The sequence below is a fragment of the Paramacrobiotus metropolitanus genome, unplaced genomic scaffold, assembly GCF_019649055.1.
Source record: "Paramacrobiotus metropolitanus isolate TYO unplaced genomic scaffold, Prichtersi_v1.0 Parri_scaffold0000126, whole genome shotgun sequence".
Classification (NCBI taxonomy): Eukaryota; Metazoa; Tardigrada; class Eutardigrada; order Parachela; family Macrobiotidae; genus Paramacrobiotus; species Paramacrobiotus metropolitanus.
In genome coordinates, this window is record NW_026570346.1 from 152940 (window position 1) to 172001 (window position 19062).

The 19062-nt window shown below is 43.4% G+C and overlaps 1 protein-coding gene and 1 long non-coding RNA gene across 4 annotated transcripts; both read left to right on the forward strand.

Annotated features, from left to right (window-relative positions):
* Nucleotides 1-11514: 11514 nt before the first annotated feature.
* On the forward strand, nt 11515-12283 carry LOC129598622 (uncharacterized). The gene is made up of 3 exons (XM_055496608.1): nt 11515-11665; nt 11729-11832; nt 12103-12283. Exons 1-3 carry the CDS (start codon nt 11558-11560, stop codon nt 12203-12205), a joined length of 315 nt encoding a protein of 104 aa, XP_055352583.1. The 5' UTR covers nt 11515-11557; the 3' UTR covers nt 12206-12283.
* A 540-nt stretch (nt 12284-12823) lies between these two features.
* LOC129598628 (uncharacterized) lies at nt 12824-17685 on the forward strand. Of its 3 annotated transcripts, none has more exons than XR_008691760.1 (7): nt 12824-13645; nt 13865-15444; nt 15778-16097; nt 16177-16338; nt 16411-16576; nt 16635-16743; nt 16886-17685. It is a non-coding gene; the product is annotated as an uncharacterized LOC129598628 (long non-coding RNA). The 3 variants fall into 3 exon arrangements; XR_008691758.1 differs by having other exon boundaries at nt 15778-16012; nt 16144-16338; XR_008691759.1 differs by having other exon boundaries at nt 15778-16012; nt 16144-16338; nt 16414-16576.
* The last annotated feature ends 1377 nt before the right edge of the window (nt 17686-19062 follow it).

Consider the following 19062-nt stretch of genomic DNA (forward strand, 5'->3'; position numbering starts at 1 on the left):
GAGTTAATTAATAAATCGTCGACCTCGCGTGGCTTTCCGTTGGGAACGATTCATATCGGCCGTTGAACAATGTTCTGTTCTGTTCTCGTGAATATTATTTCTCGAAAACCAGAAAGAGACTGGAAAACTATGCGATTAAATTTTAAAATCGCACAGTTATCCAGTGTCTTTCTGTACACTGGTCGTGTTTGGTGATGGCAGAATATCCAGCGTTGTCTGCTGTGTGTTTGGCTGTTTGTGGACATGCAGTGTTCCACACTGCCAGAGACGGGAACATATTTCGTCCGCACTGTATGATCGGCGTCGTTTTGTACCAAGGAGTAGAGGGAATCCCCGATGCGGGGTTATTCTCGAGAACCCCGTGTGCAGTTGCCTGATGAGTTGCGTTCCCTGATGCAAGGCAGGGAGCGAAACTCTACGGGCAGCGGCTGGGCTTGATCAATTTCAGTATTCTAATACACCACATATGCCTTCTTGATGGATAGTTTGGATGTGAATGCACTGGAGGTGCTCGCTTTTTCATAATGCAGAGAACAGCTTCGGTATGCGCCACGGAATTGTATGGCGAAGGTCGACCACCATTTTTCTAACACCACCATGTATACGAAAATATCGGCAGTCTAACGACACCACCATGTTTTCGTAGACCGGGAGGCATACAGTGGTAGGTTCGACTCGAATTTATATCTACATCCGACTGATACGAGCCATGTCGGTCGGTATTTTTGTGTGCCGACAGGAAGCGGCACTAACGTTCCCGTCGTCCCGTAAAGCAGCCATATCTATGCTTGCTTACTTGCCTTACATATGCTGTATAGTAAAGTTTGTTGAGCGCGCAGGCCTTACGGTAATCTTCGCAAGTTCCCGTCGCGACTGAAGCGGTCTTGCGCTGAACATCACGAATTTGGGGAGGTGCAACAAAGAACAGCTGTAAAACTTAGAAACGATGGAAAACTTAATCTCCGTAATGACCGGGCTTGGCAGACGCCACCAATGCAGCTTGTGGTTAAGTACTACTGTCTAAACTGTAAAACAAAATATTAGTTATCAGAATTTATGTTATCTGCTGAGCGATGCACGTGCACATGTTGCCAATAAATTTCCCGCGGAGGATTTCTGATTTTCATTTCAGAGATTAACGGTTATCACGGTCTGTGTGTCTGACGAGTTGCTGCCGTAATAAAGAGCAACCCTTGCGCAATACTCCCGCTAACCGCTATGTTATCTGATTAAAACGAGCAGCATTGCCATGCTGCCAGCTGACACGTGAGATGAAGATTTTGATGTTGACAGATCCGCAGTGTCAAATCATCTTAGTGTGGGCTGAAGAGCATACAAAGTCGTATTGCGGACATGCGCCGGTTGCAGGTTAAAAACATTATGTACGATGGGATTTATTTATTAGTTATGGTTTGCTGGTCGAAATTTCTACTCGTTAGAAACTGATGGGCGCCGTCAGTTGAACACGACAGAAATGATGGCACTACACCCGTCAAACACTCCGCGCCTGTGCCCAAACACGCCACTCGCGGACAGTTGTGACATTGTTTTGATGGCAGACCGCGAATAACGGTGATCATTCTGACAATTAGCGCCATAACAATGCGGCGCTTTGTCAGCAAGCAAGAAGCCCTGCCGGTTAAATAACTCTTTATTACGTGAAACCTGTGAGAAGTTTTCCTTTATGTGCGCATTGACCCAAGCACAATGTACAAGAAATAGCTCAGTACAACGTAGTAGCTTCGTATATATGCACGAAAGCTTTCGCTTTCGCACACTGCGAATCATTTGTTTGTAGGCGAGCTAATTGCATATATACATTGCCTGAAAGCGAAAGTTTTCGTGTATGCACAAGCGTGGACCTGTAATCTCTGTCGTACAGGTATCGTTTTGTATTGCACTCCAATATTATTACGGTGCATACAAGAACGTTTTTGGTGCCCAGGCGAGAGAGCTCGGTTCCCAGATTGGGAATCCGATTAACGTTTCGTGCCGAGATTGCAGGAAATAGGTGTCAATTGCAGGAAATAGGTGGGTGTACTGGAGACTCTCGGCAACCGCATACTACTTCGCCCGCCGAGTGCGCCGTACATAATTCTGCAGCGCCTTTGCTTGATTGGCATTAAAACTCCATACCTTCCGTTGCACTGTTGTCGTCTGTACGAACGAAAACATTAATCATTACTCATCAACTGATTTATTGCTCATTGTCAAGAAGCGTAATTTCAAATTGTAAAATCAGTGAGGAAGTGACCGGGTTCCCGGAACGTCATGATTTATATAACCTGACTGGAAATCGATGCACTGAATTTATACAGCATCTGGAGATGTAGAGCTTGGATCTCGGATAGCACAGTTGGTTCTAAATGTAAGCTTTAGTAAACGCTTACTAAAATCAAGGCCATTATCTCCTTCTCCTGTTGCTGGAGATTTCAGATCTAGGTTTATTACCATTACGGATCACTCCGATTTACTTGTTCGTTCAACTTTCAAACTGTGCATCAGTTAAGCCATACAGATATGAGGTAATAAAATCCGGGGTACCGAGCGACACACAATTTTCCTTGCAAAAACTAGAAAGAAGATCCCAGAAATAATGCTAACTATACAGCCTACACTTCTGATTTTATACAGCTTCGAGGTTGGGAGTTTAAATATTGCTGTGGCCTGTGACAAAATTGCACAAGTCAATGACCTTCCCAGTACCCGTTAACTAGCTCCCTGCAGTTTCTGTAATGATGTTTTTAACGATTTATAAAGCGATCAATTGTGCCATCTTGTTCATGAGTTACTGCAATTTGCAATAATTACTTATCCAGAATCTTCCAAATCTGCGCTGCAGCGAAATCCTGTGTAACCTGGATTTCCGGCTAATCAAGGAAGCAGAAGCACGGATGAACACGTCCAAAGCGCCGTTGGCTTTATTTAGCATATGTTAATCAGCGGGTGCGCCTGCACGACGCATGGGCGAAACAGCCATACGGCACGTACTCACGATACAAATCGGTATATGCCGCACAACCTTGTTTTTTCAACCTTTACAAATCGCAGCCCAGAACGTTCCCCGTGATTCCAACCGTGCTGCAACAATGCATTTTATGCTAACCAGCGCTACTAGTTCATATATCATGTTTCGCTTTACGTATCATTTTTTATGTATCATTGCTTATGTATCAGTTTTCAAGTTCCAAAATGTCACTAGATCATTAATGCTGCTAAAATATAATTGTACTTACAGTAACTGCTTGTAAAGAAACCAAAAATCGTTACTATCGCCTCGTTCGGCTGCACGCACTGGGACACTTGCACATCCATGAATATTCCGGTCAAATTCTTGCCGGACGATTGTCCAGCGCAACGTTAACTGAAAGGCGCATACTGAAACCCTTATATAAGAGAAATAGTGCAGACAAAAGCAAAGTCTAGTTCTAGATCGTGAAATATCGCGATATCGGCCAGGACTACGTGTTTTGTACTCTTGGCTTTAAAACGCTCGGGCCGCCCGGACTGGGTGCTGCCCGCACGATAACGGAATTCGGACAGATGATACGACAGGAAACCGTCGAGAAACGATCCACGGAATATGTTTGCCAACGGAACAGCATCGAAATCCAACGAGGAAATACAGCATCGATCTTGGGGACAGCGCCGATAGGGGCAAATTTAGATCAAATTTTCTCTCTGATAAGGCCGCCTCTGTCGATTGATGCTTAATGTGATCGTTTCTGAGGTTATTGTGAAATTTTTCTGTTTAATACATAGCAAGTAGACAGCAGTATTGTACACAAGGACTTACCAGAACAACACGTTTGAAGTAAATGAAAATTCGATTAATAAAATAAAAGTAACCCGGCACATGGCACAAAATTCTTGTACCCGCACGAAACCTTTCGCTTTCGCCCTCTCCTAAACACTTTTTATGTTGTTTTATGGCACAAATGCTGTGTTTATAGTGGCGTGAAAACCGTTTGTGCGGGCAATATCCGGCTGGAGAGTTATGACTGTTCCAAATTCCAGAATGTTTAAATTATTTTACTGTAGGTGTATCAGTACTCTTAGTACGGACCGTTCTTCTACACATTTTGCAATGAAATGCACATCGACATTAAGAGCATTACTACAATCATCCACTGCTCCAAACTTTTTTTAAGTTTAAAATTAGTTTACAAGTTTCGAAAATAATTTTGCAGTTTGAAAAACTTGCTAGAACAGCGGATCGGTGTAAGATTGACCTAGATCGAAGCTAATGTTCGTCTCCATGCAATATATGTAGGTCGATTTTTAATGAGACTTTTGGGACCTCTAAACGGATTTTAACTTTATGGAGTTTTCTTACAGCCATAATACTGTTCTCCAGCCGGATATTGCGCGGGTAAATGGATTTCACTCATGCCTGTGGATACAAGTCGTTCACTTATGGCACGGTTAGTACATGTATAAAATTTTCCGCATGTGTTTGACTTGTATCCACAGTAACCCTCCGTGCCCCGCAACATCTTCAACGTATCCTTTACGTACCCTCAAAATGGTCTCCCTCACTTTGCAGGCATGATCGCGGCATCCATCCGGTTGGCTGAGCACTGAACAAAGCACTAAACATTCAGCAGCGATTATTCCCAACAAGGTTGCTTCTGCAACAATGTACATTGCTGCAGAAGCAAGGTTACTGGGCGTTTTGCCGAGGCAGGACGGCCGAGGGACCGCGGAACTCCATCCGTTCTTCCAGCGCCCAATAAGCATTTCGGGATACGAGCGGGGGCTGCTGAACTACGACCTCGACGGAAATGTGCTTAGTGCCCACCGAGGACGGTCAGCGATCGATAGGACACACAGGAGCCAGGTTATCTGATTTCTACACTGCTGCAGGATCCTGTTCTTGATAAGACTACATGATGTCTACAGCCTGTATACAGATGTCTGCTGCGACTAGAAGAGAAAAAACGATTCACTTTTTTTCCTTTGGTACGAAACGTGCCACAGGTGATGTTACTAAGCAGGTCCTGGCCTTCAGACTACCACCCGGAACAGCCGAATCCACCGCTTCGCTATACAATACGCTTGCAATCCTACGCCGTGTAGTACTCGTATCGTAAGCCCTTCTGCAGCGGCGTTTGGGAACGAGCGTCTTCGGCCAGATTTGGATTCCCATGCTGTGTATGAAAAACACACCAGGTTTATGGGTTACTTGATCGTGATGAAACTATTTAAGTGGCCTGCATTCTTAGGTTTTCTTAGCATGTATAAAGGTTGCCTACAGATGTCTACCAGAGTATACAGACAGCCCTTCTTAAATTCAGCTGGATGTTCTGCCTGTGTATCCCGGTAATCATCTGTAGAGAGCCCGTAGACACCACAGTAGACCTGCTGTAGTCATCTGGTTTCTTCTCGTACAGGGTGTCTACCGGTTATCTACAGCTGACTACAGTGACTACAAGATAAAAAAGAACGCTCCAGTTTTTTTCTTTGGTACGAAACGTTCCATATGATATAGTAACATGAATGCCAGTTTCTTTTGGCTAGTATCTTTTGATGGTTTATTTCTCAATATGTACAAGGCGAGCTTCGCTCAACAAATATAATCAAATGAGGAATTTGTCCCAATTAACGTGGGAAGGGACTGTGCACAAAACACTCATAGTATTACCACGCATAATCTCCAAACTTAAAAGTTGAAACAAAAAACAGGTAGAGCGGCTCTCAGATACTAAAAAAATAAAAAGATACTGCTTGTTCGAAGTATCTTTTTATTTTTTACACAGCTGGAACAAATAGCGTAATACGTACCTGCGTTCCTTGCCACGATATATGTTGCAACGGCCGTCGTGCGCGTTTAGCATCGCGAATGCAGGTGGCGGAGGTTTGCAGGTGACGAGTTTGTGCATGGTGGGGTTAGTGGCATAACATGATTGTTTTTTCCTGCGATGCCGTTACACTGGAACTTTGCCTGGAAGAAAGAACTCTCCCGTCTTCTCGAAACGACAAAATACTATTCGGAAAAAATAATTTAACTGTGGGGACATTTTTATAATACCGTTCCATGCAGAGTATGCGGGAACGTCGAAAACCAGTTAACACAGTAGCCGTCCATAATACTGGGATGCGTCGATTCCATGCATTTTCACCGTCTTTCAACTTGTTCGAAATCAGTAATCAACTGTACCCGTTTCTCTGTATTATCCCGATGTTTTACTTTGTTAAAAAAACGCACACGTCGAGCAGCAAAATGATACCAGTCGTACGCTGAAATAATCGTCATAACTGCACCATATTTCCAAACAGGGTTCGTAAATCGCAAGTCACCAACAACATGGGCTGCATTCCCCGTAAAAAGAGCGTCACATCTGAGGAAAAACTTTTCCTGATACCTTGGAAGGGTGGGACAGGGAACCTGCGGTGTTCCAGGAATGTCTCGTGCAAAAATCAATGTTAAACGGAGACCGTAGATGGGTTACTGTGATGAAAATGCATCACAAGTTCACAACAATGCATTCAAAGTCTCGGTTATATAATATGTCAGCGGTTACAGGTTATAACAGACCTCCTTCTAATCTCTATAACAGATCTCCTTCTAATCTCCTTCTAAATTTTTTGGAACAAAAAATGAAACTTCCACAGCGGCAAACTGGAGCAGAGCCCGAAGGATCTGGAAAAACGGGACCATGCAGATGAAATGGCAAAGGATCTTAGAAGAAATCTGGAGAACTCACATTAATGTTTAACTCCAACCACAGCCGAAAACAGAGTGAGTTATGAGCGGGGCGTGGCCAGGCCGTTGCTGAACTGTGATTGGACACTAGAGCAATGGCGCCAAGCACGGTTTGTGTCTGCGTATAAACTTCTTTCAAAAAACCCTTCAGCAAAGCGACCCGGTACATAGCACTAAATGCATGTGTATCCACGGGAAATTTTGTTTTCGCGCGCTTACCAACACTTTTCTGGATTACTTTGGACATAGCGCAGCCAAATTATTTGTATATATATAGGCGTGAAATCCGGGTCACTTCCCTCCTTTTTGTTTTGGCTCGTTTGTATACAGTGTCTCTTATGGGAACAGGAAAACTACTATGCTTGTACATTACCAAAATATTGGGAAGTATGAAAGGTCATTTCGGAACATTACGCTACGATAGTATATTTGGGGTACTTGAAGCGCTGTAGCATTAACACACTGCTCTGTAAATGAAAATCACCCTAACAAGTGCGATATCAGTACAGTTACCATTCATTTTTAATGGAACTTTCAACCAAAAAGCAGTGAGTGTTAAAATGTACCGATACGGAGATGTACACGAATTTGCTGCTATGTACCGCCGCGATGTTCACTTCACAATATCGTATTACAGCTGATTTCCTTTAGTCTTCCAGCGGATATTATGGGTATTTGGTCAAATGCGGCAGACAACAGACTCATGTCCGCTGGCGAACCTTGACCGTGATGGCCGAGTACTAACAGAGAATTTCGCTGTTGTTCCGCATAAGGAGAATTCGCTTCGAATAGATACACTAACCCGTCTGACCGTAAACTGGTCCCGGTTTTTCAGTCCTGAATGGAGGATGCTACTGATTAAATAACAAAATAGTTATTTATTGCTACGTGTGTGTTATGACGACCGTTTTATTGTAGGAGTACGCAGCAGTAAAGGTCAAAAGATTTATGTATTATCTCAGTTTATCTGTAAGTTTATTTACCGCGCCCTGCAAGGTCGAATAGTTAACTCCAAAACATCACGAAATACACAGTTACACGCGCATTTCGGGTGTATGCAGGACTCAGTGAGCGTGTTAATAAGTAACTGTTTTATTTGATATGAGCATATGTGCAGATGAGAATTAATGCAGCAGCGAATCGCCACTGTGGTACTGTAAATGAATTACAGTCAAGTAGAACAGCTGCTGCATTTCATTTGATTAAGGAATTTGGCCCGGTACATAGCACCAAATTTGTACACATCCACGGCATCTTTCGCTGTCGCGCACTCCCAAACACTTTTTTGCATTGCTTTATGATATTTTGTAGTCAAAGGATTCGTATACCTAGGCGAAAAAACCGTTTGTGCGCGCAACATCCGGTTCGGGAGTTATCAGTGAAATAAAATGCCAAAATTTCAAACGCGCGGAGGCGTACCAAAAGTCTCATTATGAATCGATGCTCTTCAAATTTTGCATGAAAGCGCACATTACTATGAAGGTCATTTTAGCACCGAACCAGCTTTTCCCGTTTTTCCCCCAAATTTTAAATTAATTTTTAAAATTTGAAAAAAATGGTGGAAGGCTGGTTCCGTGCTACCTAAAATGACCTTCATAGTAATGCGCTTTCGTCAAAAGTGAAAAACATCGATTCATAATGAACTTTGGTACGCCCAAACTTTTGGAATTTTATTTCACTAATAACTCCCGAACCGGATGTTGCGCGCCCAAACGGTTTTTTGGCTATGTACGAATCCTTTGGCTAGAAAATATCATAAAGCAATGCAAAGAAGTAGGATAAACAGCACATCTCATATATTTTGTTTATTCAGGAATCATTTCAAATTAAGTATCTGTACTCATACCGTCATACGTACCACAGGAGTCTTAATGCGCCGGTTTTGACGTACCATAGTCTAGACAATATCGTAATTAAATATCAGTTTTGGCAAAAATGTTCCAAACTGTTAATAATTGCCGAGTAATAAATATTTACGATTCTTTCTCGCAGCATTCGTAATACTGTCAAAAACCATAAAACAATACAGACCGGCACTAATCGGTCACGCTTCAGTGCTCTGTTAACTGTGAGGTTTAATCCGCAGTAACCCAAATAATGTTTGATAACTGTTCCTCCTCGGTAGTGGAGAAGAGAGAGTTAACGTACGGTAGTAAAGATAATTTACTGCAAAAAATCTATGCGCCGCCGATTAAGTGCTCGTTCACTTTTATATTAGCGTGAAATTACAGAATAAAGTAACCTTCTCAGTTTGTCCGGTTAAGGGCGACTTGTAGGGTATTGCCAGTCCTGCGACTTGTACCTCCCGGCAGTTTGAGCACAACGAGCTACGCGTTCACAGAAAACTTAAAAGCGGCAAATTTGTATACAGAACACATCATTCTGCGAATTCACTTGTTCAAACACAGTGTTCTCAGCAGTCCCGTTCTTCGTCCGCGACTAGTCATCAACAGCATGCCGCTCATTCAACTGAGCATCAGCCTTTCCGAAACCGATTTCCCCGCGAATTTCCACGAAGAGTTGACAACGATGCTGGGACAATTGCTGCAAGAGAATCCCAAGGTAAGCAAACTGTCAGGCGCGGTTTTCCCCAGATACACTTCAGAGTGTGACCTTTCGCAGCACATCTTGGTGTGCATCAGCACCGATCAGATCCTGACGTGCGCCGGCACCACGGAGGCCTGCGCGTTCGGTAACGTGGCGTCCATCGGAAACTCTGTTGGAACGGGCAACGACGCTTACTTCGAAGCTATGCGAATTCGTTTATGAGGAACGGGGAATCGATGATTCGCGATTATCCAGCAAACGACGTGGGTTTCCACGGCTATTTCTGCTTGTGGACGTTGTGTAGCCAAATTAAGCGTCTCACTGACTTTTCTGTTGCTCTCTGGCTGCGATGTCGAAGCAAGTACCGGCGGCCGTATATAAAGTAACTATGTAATTGTTGTACTAGCAGTTATTCTATAGCTTTGTTTGAGTACTACTGCGATTCGTTTTACGCTGTAAACTTTGCGGTCTTGAGAAAGTTTTTTTTAGTGTTTCCATAGAACACTCTGACAAGATGCGAAAGCCACAAAATGTTCTTCAACGTAGGGTTGCTTAATTTAGCAATTCAGTGATTAAACTCCATTCAGCTATCGCAGCTCGCAAGGCACTGACAGACCGGAGCGCAGCTCTCATGGTAGGGACAGCGATCTCATATGCACAACATCCGGTTAGGTAGTTATGTGTGTACAAAAATTCCTAAAAGCTTGAGTGCATTTAGCTATACCAATACTCTCATCATGGACCGATCTTCTTTAAGATTTGCATGTAAAGGCACTTATGCACGAAGATCGTTCGTACAATGAACCGCGGTTGTACCTGTTTTTCGAATTGAGCAAAAAGTTTTATAACTGCGGCAAACATAAAAAAATGGGAAAGGTTGACGCAGATAATTTCGCTCACGAGGAGTGTGGCGTCAAGTACTATTTACGCTAAGAAAAAATCTCCCGGTATATTGTACCAAATTCGCATACACGCACGAAAACTTTCATTTGTTCGCACTATTAAGCTTTTTTTGGTTTGTTCTATGACATCACCAAGCTTTGTTTCCTGTTTTTTGTGACATTACTTAGCCAAATAATTGTGTACATATACAGAGTCGGTACATAGGCGTGAAAACCGTTTTTCGCGCACGGTTTTAGCATCTTGTTAGAGTCCTGGGTACAAACAGTAACAAAAACATCTTTATACAGCACATTTTGTGCTAATATGCCAAACGAATCGCCATAAGACTCAAACGAAACCAAGCCCAGTTGCTTGTAAGAACAATTTCGAATTTTGAACGCGCAGGCTTCCGTGGTGCCTCCGCACGTCAGGAACTGATCGGTGCTGATGCACACCGAGATGTGCTGCAAAAGGTCACACTTTGAACACGCGTATGGCAAAAACCGCGAGTGACAGTTCGCTTACGTTGGGATTCTTTGTATTTATTACACAAGAAACGCAAGCAGTAACTGCACTGCCGATAAATAAAGGTAACGAAAGAAACGATCGCTGATATGATACTCACCATTCGTTGTTCATGTTAAAATATGTAATTTCATCCGCTGCAAAGCCGCACGTTACAATATGAGCCATTCTACTCGTACATCAGCGGAAAGTAAAAATCATTAGAAACAATTTAAATTTAGTTACTGCGTTTTTACCTAACACGAATGTGCATACACACACAATATTATAATATACTCGTATTTTACTATGCGCCCGAGAAATTACATCCAAATTTACTACTTCACTACCGAGCTATGAATGATTATGGACTATCTTATTTTCTTCGCAGCAATGCTCGCCCAGACTTGTAGTCCCTGATGGGTTTGTCTGCTCTTGTGTCGTAATAAAAATAATAATTTATGATTTTAGCGACAGTGATCGGGAATAGTAGTTCAGCGCTAATCGGCCATTTACCAGTGATGCGCTGACTGTAATCCGCCATAATCGTTCATAACAGAATTTCGCAAATGAACTGAAAAATTCTAAAACCATGTGATCACGTAACGGAGCAATGATTTACCGCATACCTTCTTTTGAGCGGCCGATTAAGTGCTTTTGAATGACTATCAACGTGACTTTCCCGCATAGAATGACCTTCCAAGTTTGCCCGGTTAACGGCGTTCTAGGGTACTGTCGGTCGTGTGACTGTCGTTCCCCGGAAGTTTGTCTGGGCCTTTCGATGTCAGCCGCTAGAACTGTTTGTCCCCCGAAAGCTTTATAAGCGTCGGACTTGTTTACCAACACATCAGTTTTTTCGAACACAAACTGAGTGTTCTCCGCAGTATTGCTTCGTCCACACCGATCGTCGGTCGAACCATGCTGCTCTTTCAGTTGAGCACCAACCTTTCCAAATCTGATTTCCCCGCACATTTCCACGAAGACTTAACGAAGATGCTGGGACAGTTGCTGCAAAAGAATCCCAACGTAAGCAAGTTGTCACATACGGTTTTCCCAAGATATGCTTGTCCAAAGTTTGACCTTTTGCAGCACATCTCGGTGAGCATCAGCACCGATCAATTCCTAACGTGCGGAGGCACTGCGGAAACCTGCGCGTTCGGCAGCTTGGCGTCCACCGGCAACTTTGTTAGCAAGTATAACGATTCTTACATAGAGGCGATGTCTGAGTTTATCTACGAAAAACTGGGAATTCATGACTCGCGGTAACGAGAAATGTATATCTTTAACCGCAATAACGAAACGGTTTTGTTTTCGGCATATATAAAAGTGTACATACGTATACATCTAAGTATACATAAGTATATATAAAAATATACAAATATAAAATTATATATAAATGTATAAAGGTATACGGGTATGATCGTTTTTCCTTGGGCGTCGTAATAACTGAGATGTTTTGGCAGGTTCACGCTGTTCCTCAGCGATTACCCAGCGAGCGAAGTTGGATTCCACGGCATGGCGAGGGATAGCTTTAGGCAGAGGTCGCAGACAGCACCCGCTGCCTAAGTGGTCCCAAAGCGTTCCTGTCATTTCCTTCTCATAGACTTTGTCCGGCTCAATTACCCCATTTCGCCTATCCGGCTAATCGGCTGTGTAATGTACTGGGTTTTGTGTTTCTCGATGAAGTTCCGCGGCGGCGATTTTTTGGCTGATCGCTGTCTAAAACCAAGTACCGGCCACTGGATAGAAATCGCCTGTCGGAATTGCTTGCACGAGAAATTGTGGCATAATTTTTTTGGAATCCTCCCGTGATTTGTTTGACACTTTGAGCTTTCTTGTTTAGAGATTGTTCTATGTTTGTATCAAACATTCGTACCTGATTTCAGAACCGCAAATAATTATCCTGCAATGAAGGAATGCGTATCATCGCCGCATCGCGTAAAGCTGCATATAACAATATAATCACGTATCGTAATAACATGCGCGTAAATAGCTGGAATGACCCATCAAGGACATGTTCTGTTATTCTGTCACCGGAAGCGGAAGTTGGCTAGACTCGACACGCTACCATCGGCCGGCAGTTACGTAAATAGAAATCGCCGCAATGCAGACATTTCTCGTCTGTCAGATTGGCATTAGCTTTTTGACGAGAATCCTTCTTTAATGCAAAAAGCACCTCATTTTTTTCCGCTTATTAATAATAACTGCCGTATCCCAACCGTATCTCTGCATGCCGAGAGTATTCAACTGGAAAACACGAACATTATTCGGATACTGGAAAGATGCTCGACGGATACAGTTAAGATGCATTAAGACTGCGCTATTGCAGTACAATCGAGACAACAGGCAAAAGTGTGCTTTCGATGAAGGTGTTAATGTTATAAATGCAAAATAATCTGTCGGGGGACGATGGAAGGTTTTTCTTATCTTGATACTATTCTCGACATCTCCAAGTTGTTTATTTCTGTGTGCGTTTTTTCGGAGTTCCTTGCGTTCATTATTGATATCTCCTATAAACGTATTTGCCATCTGCAGCTTTACTGGATCTGATGTGTCAGTATCTGAACGTGGGTGACGAGCTTTGTGGCGCGAGATCCTGGATTCTCAACTAATGACGAAATTACGGGCATCAGAACCAAAATGCCGGGAATTCTCTTGATGATAGCGGTGCAAATCGGTAGTTTTTGCTCCCGAAGGATTTAACTACTAAGTGTACTCGTACACTGTGACTGATTTGTCGTACGTTGATCCCAGAGTTCTTCGTGTGCAGCGCGTATTGGTCATGTGTGGATGGGTTCGTGATGATGACGACTCTCGCTCATCCGTCCGAACCGGGATGTCGAACGAGGCATCCCGTTCCGAGCGATTAGCAAGGCTCGTCGTCTGATAAAAGTTCGCAATCGACATAATCAGCTCCTAATCGAGTCGTTGCTATAGCTACCCATCATCATGTATACACAACGTGCATACGTGCATATCCACAATCCATATCCACAATAAATACGGGTACTACGTAATAATAATATTATACCTGTATGACTGTATCTATCTGTTTCCTCAAGTGCTACGGATATACGATACGTGCTCGTATGTGTCATCTGTAGATACCTGTGGAGTATGTACATGTAGATATGTATGGAAAACAAACAAATATTATTTTAATGTATGAGCATATATGAGAATATCTGTTAACACATGTTGATCTTCTGGGACATCTGTTCGTAGATGGATTTCCATCCGGATATGAGAAACCCCTTCAAAAGATCCAGACGGCAAAATAACCAAGCAATGCCTAGAGATACGCTAGCTGACTCGACTCGGATTTGAAAAAACTGCAGTGACTCCTGGATTTTCGGCTGGTGTGCCGACAATCCTTGGGTTCTGGAAGCCAATTTCGCAACTATACTACACAATATTCCATGGGCCGTAGTTGGGTCGCCGTCTCCGCCGCGGAGCACCGCCGCGTGTTTATCCCACTGCACGGCGGAATCATATCAAGTATGGGTATCCCGTACTGCCAAAGCACTGGCAGTGCTCCTCATGATCACACCACGACATCGATTAAGCACGCGATGGCTTTGACTGTGTGCGCAGCGCATTCCACCACCGCGTCGACATCCTGAATGTATTCCAGCCGCCCACCACCCCTTGCTGGTCCTGATTTGAGGAGAGAAACAGCTCACGTACAGCGACAAAATCTTTCAAGGATTTTTTAACACTGTACGCCGTGGTGCAGAGGCACTGCCTACGCGGATCTTACGACGTAGCCGGTTTTCGATTCCCCCGTCGGTGGATTTTGCGGAACATTTCTCGGTTTCCTTCGGATGGTGCCCTGCTAAGTCCGGCATTTAAGAGCCAGCCAAATGAATCGGCTGAGAGGCAGATTGTTCATTTTTTCTGGTAAGTCATCTGACTGGCATCACGTACGTTTGCAATGCGTCTGGTGAACGCTTTTGAACGGATTCAAAAAATCAATATAGAGATACTCAATGTTAGCGGTGTTGGCTTCTTTTAAGTTTGCTCTGAAATCCGTCGATCTGTTCGAATCTCTTTTTTTATTGTTAACCTTTAGCTGTTTTTTACCGACCAGACGTGGTTGTCTGCTCTTGATATATGAATGAATGAATCAGCCAGCAGCCGCCGGAAACGCAGCCATCCGTTCGGCCGTCGGGTTGATCAGATATGAAGGCACAGTAAGTAATCAATAAAATCCGGTATCACGGATTTTAACATTTTCGTATAACGCTTCGATGGCTACTTCGACGTTTTCGCATTCCGGACAGACACGGCATTCTCCGCGTGGTTCCACTTTCGAGAGCTGGATAATCTTTTATCATTCTCGTGTACACGCTTGCATAAACACAATGATTCAAAAAACTTTAGAGGACCCGCAAAAGCGTACAGATGCAAGTAGACATTAGACTTACACCTAGTGAAAGGTAAGAATTGAGAGGATAAACGATTGCCGTGTAAAGCACGTTTATCGTCTGTTTACGAGGTCACGGAAAGATCTTTCAGCGCATCTTGCGACAGCAGTGTAAACTTGTAAATGACGGTGATTATCCGTTTTAAGATATTTATCGTTTTATCCGATTTGTGTAGCCATGAAAGCGATACAATGGTGAGTAACTACGCTCGGATTCTCGAAATGTCGGTTTCCGGTGATCGGTGCAACGGGAACCCAGGGCGCAATTCCCAATGCGCCGCTTATCTCCGTAGCCCTGATCGCGTCCGAAAAGCGCCGAACATCATCCCATTAGAGAATTTTACCCTCCCGCGATCCTGGTTTGGATTAGGAAGAGCAGGTACAATACTTTGTAATTGCAATATGAATATAATTCTTATCAGGGTGATTTCTTTATTTTGTCTTTCTCGTGGTGAAGGATAACAAAATACGTATATACGAAGCACCGGTACGGCAGTATAAGGCTCCCGTCGAAACGTGATGTTCACCTTAAGAATCTGCAGATTTCAACTGCATCTGTATGAATCTGCTAAGCCGTCCGCAATATCTGCCGTGAACTGAGTAGCACTTTACACGCTGCTGCATTCCATAACCAGTTGGCGCTAACATCATCCTTCAGGCTATTTAATAATTATCATAATACCATATTTACATAAACATTCGTTTCTTTCAGGATGATCTGTTGATGACTCAGCATCTGGTAATTGTGGAAGTTTGTGATGCAACCATCATCAAAAGAATCTCCCAACAGCAAAGTTTATAACAAAAATCAGAATCAGTCGGCAGTCGTATTCCAGCAAAACTTGAAAGATCAGGAGGCCCATTAGCCAGCCGGTGCAGGCTGCAACCTCCTCCTCAACCTTTCACTCGTCAAGCCGTGGGAACCCCCTTCGTTCGCTGGATAATCGGTGGGGAACGGCGTGAACCTGTGAAAGCAGTTCATGTTGTTCCGAATCGCACAGAAAGAAAAACGTTGATATAACATCTTTTTAAGTAATGCAAATGCCAGTTCTTATTGGCGGATGCCATTAAATTATAGCGTTTTTCCATACCGCGATTTATCGATTCGCAGCTTCTCATGTTGGAATTCGGGCATAGCTTCTACGTATGCATCATGGTCCTTTCCCGCAATGTTCCCGATGGAGGCGAAGTTGTCAAACGCGCCGTTTTCCGTGGTGCCGGCGCACGTCAGAAACTGATGGTTGCTGATGCACACCGAGTTGTGCTGCAAAAGGTCACGCTCTGAACAAGCGTACCTTGGCAAAACCGTGCTGGACAACTCGCTTACGTTGGGATTCTTTTGCAGCAGTTGTCCCAGCATCTTCGTCAAATCTTTGTGGAAAGGTGCGGGAATATCGGATTGGGAAAGGTTGGTACTCTGTTGAAAGAGCGGCATGATGTCGGTAGACGACCGTTGCGGACGAAGAACGTGACTGCTGAGAGATTTCTCTTTTTTTACGGAGAAGCAATCGGTTTGTAGACTGATGTGCTTTGCTACACAAGTTTGTCGCTTATAAAGCTTTTTTCAAGAGGTAGTTTGCTGGGCTCGGATCGAAGCGGCCAGACAAAATGCCTGAAGATACGAGTCACACGAGGGACGGTACCCTAGAATCGTCCTTAACCGAACGAAACTCGAAAGGTAATTCTATTCTGGGAAGTCACGCTAAGTCGTTCGTGACTTATATGGGTACTTAATCAGCAGCACTTTAGGTTTTTTGCAGTAAATCTTTACTAATATATGTGAACAGTGGTTTTACCACTACTGAGAGTGAATATCTCAGGTCGCCGAGAACCACCGCAATTATGGCGGATTAAAGCTGGCAGTCCGCGGATCAGTGATGAATGGCCGATTGGCGCTGGTTTCTACCTTTCGCGATGGTTTACGAGGAAATTATAAATGCTGCGTGGAATATTCGATTGTGGATATCGTTGGCCCGGTAATTAAGTACCAATTCTAGAAGAACGTTTTTTTGCAATAATTTATATCGGAATTTTATCGCAAGTGTGGCTCGAATAAGTTTGCACATTATTAGTTGGTACTTGATTGCCAATAATTTAATGCAATGACTGAGCTACGTGCGGCTGCGAAGTTATTGAGAAACTCCGTAGAATAACTATTATTGATAACTACATTATTGCTTGCATTTTTCCATACAAACAGGTGTACCGAAAGTCTTATTATGAGCCGTTCTTACACTGTAGCCGTCTGCGGCTGCCAGTCCAGTGCTCTGGAAAATAGAATTCGCAATCGAATCGAATGCTATTGATTCGATCTTAATGTTTGACGAATTAGTAAAGACGAATACTCGCACCGACAAAAACGAGCAAAATAACTGTACTTTACAACTTTCCTGTCGTATAGCAGATAAAGCACGTAGCGTGAAGAAAATCACTTGAAGTTAAAATTAACTTTATTCAGTACATTTAAAAAAAGTTGATTTCGTTGTACAGATTCCAGATTTTGAATGCGTTCCTAAAATGCTCTGCTGAGCAACGATGAAACTGTGTCATACAAGCAAAATGCTGAACACAACTGACAACAAGCAGCAGTCACGCAGGCCCGACCGTTGTCTTTGCTCAGCCGGGCATCGCACGTGCATGCACCGATCAGCGAGGAATGTGTGATACATCGAAACATGGCTTGTGCTGTAAACCATATTCTGCGCTGTAACTGCTGTCAGAAACATCTTTTCGTCTCCGTTAGTTTTCAAGGCGACGGACAAAAATGTGTCGTCGATGAAGTTATTAGACGCAAGTACCCAATGCAACATGTTCACCGTCGGATGTTGAAATATAAATCTCGGATTTTTGCAGTTGTTAACTAACGTTTCCTAGTGATCCCATCAAGAGTCCTTTGTATTACGGAGTCTGCTTGCGTTCGGTGGCTTCTTCTAACTCCAGTTAAGCGCATCGGTACTTTATCTACGGTAGCGTACTAGAACTTGTGGCTTTCGATACATCAGGCCAAGTATCGTCACACAAGTATTCGGTTGCTGGCTTTCCTGTGCGAGATCATGCCAGTGGGAGATGGTAGAATGATCCCCTCGGTTTGCAACTGTCTGTAATACGGGGGAACTCGTGACGTATTTGGCTCGCTAGTGTGCACTTGTTACACGCTCCCTGGAAGAACCTCCCGAGCGACAATTCGAATAATCTCTTTGGCGCATGGTCTTGCTTTTGAACACGAGTGTTGCTCATCCGTCCAAACTCGGATGTCCAACGAGACATCTTGTCTGGACTGATTAACAACGCTCGTCGTCTGATGTTCTCGTAGCGTTTTCGCCAGGAATTCTGTTGTATTTTTTTATCATTTCCCTCCGTTTTCTCGGATGACGGGTTTCCCCAGGTCATCAGTTATGTACTGTACCTTTACGCCAGAAATTAATCACCGGGCTGGTACGTTCTGTAAATATGGCATGATTTGCACAAGCATTTAATCGTCGGTTGTATGTTCTTGTTCTTTAGGAAGAGAAACTGAGAACTGCCCGGAAAGCGCCGATTGGGGAAGACTCATTGTTGGTTGCGTGTGTAAGAGTGATAAATGACCAACGTTATACAACTCTGATTATGGGCCGATCCCCTTTAAATTTTGCATGTAAACCAACATATGTATGAAGATCGTTTTTACACGGAATCACCGCTCTGGAATTTTTTTTCACAATTTAAAATCAATTTTCAAATGAAATTTTAGAATGAATCGTGCATGTACACGAACTTGGTACCATGGAAAGAGTAAGTACCGGTAATATTCTGGCAAAATGATTTTGAAAGAAATTTGCATTTTGCAGAAATTTTCGCAGCAGATGCTAAATCAAGTTTCCAAAAGCTGCCATCTGTTCGCCCACCGGAAGCAGTTGGATTTTGTAAATGGAAGCAGTTGGATTTTGTAATTTTGAAGTTTTTAGTTTACTTATTTTTACAGAACGTCTAAGCAACTGGAAAGTGGAAGCGAACAAAT

Bases quoted from the DNA above. Each gene is read 5' to 3' on its own strand.
- LOC129598622 (XM_055496608.1), top strand. From the start codon at position 11,558: ATGCTGCTCTTTCAGTTGAGCACCAACCTTTCCAAATCTGATTTCCCC. The intron at 11,666-11,728 runs GTAAGCAAGTTG...GACCTTTTGCAG, and splicing joins TGCTGCAAAAGAATCCCAAC to CACATCTCGGTGAGCATCAG. The intron at 11,833-12,102 runs GTATAACGATTC...ATGTTTTGGCAG, and splicing joins ACCGGCAACTTTGTTAGCAA to GTTCACGCTGTTCCTCAGCG.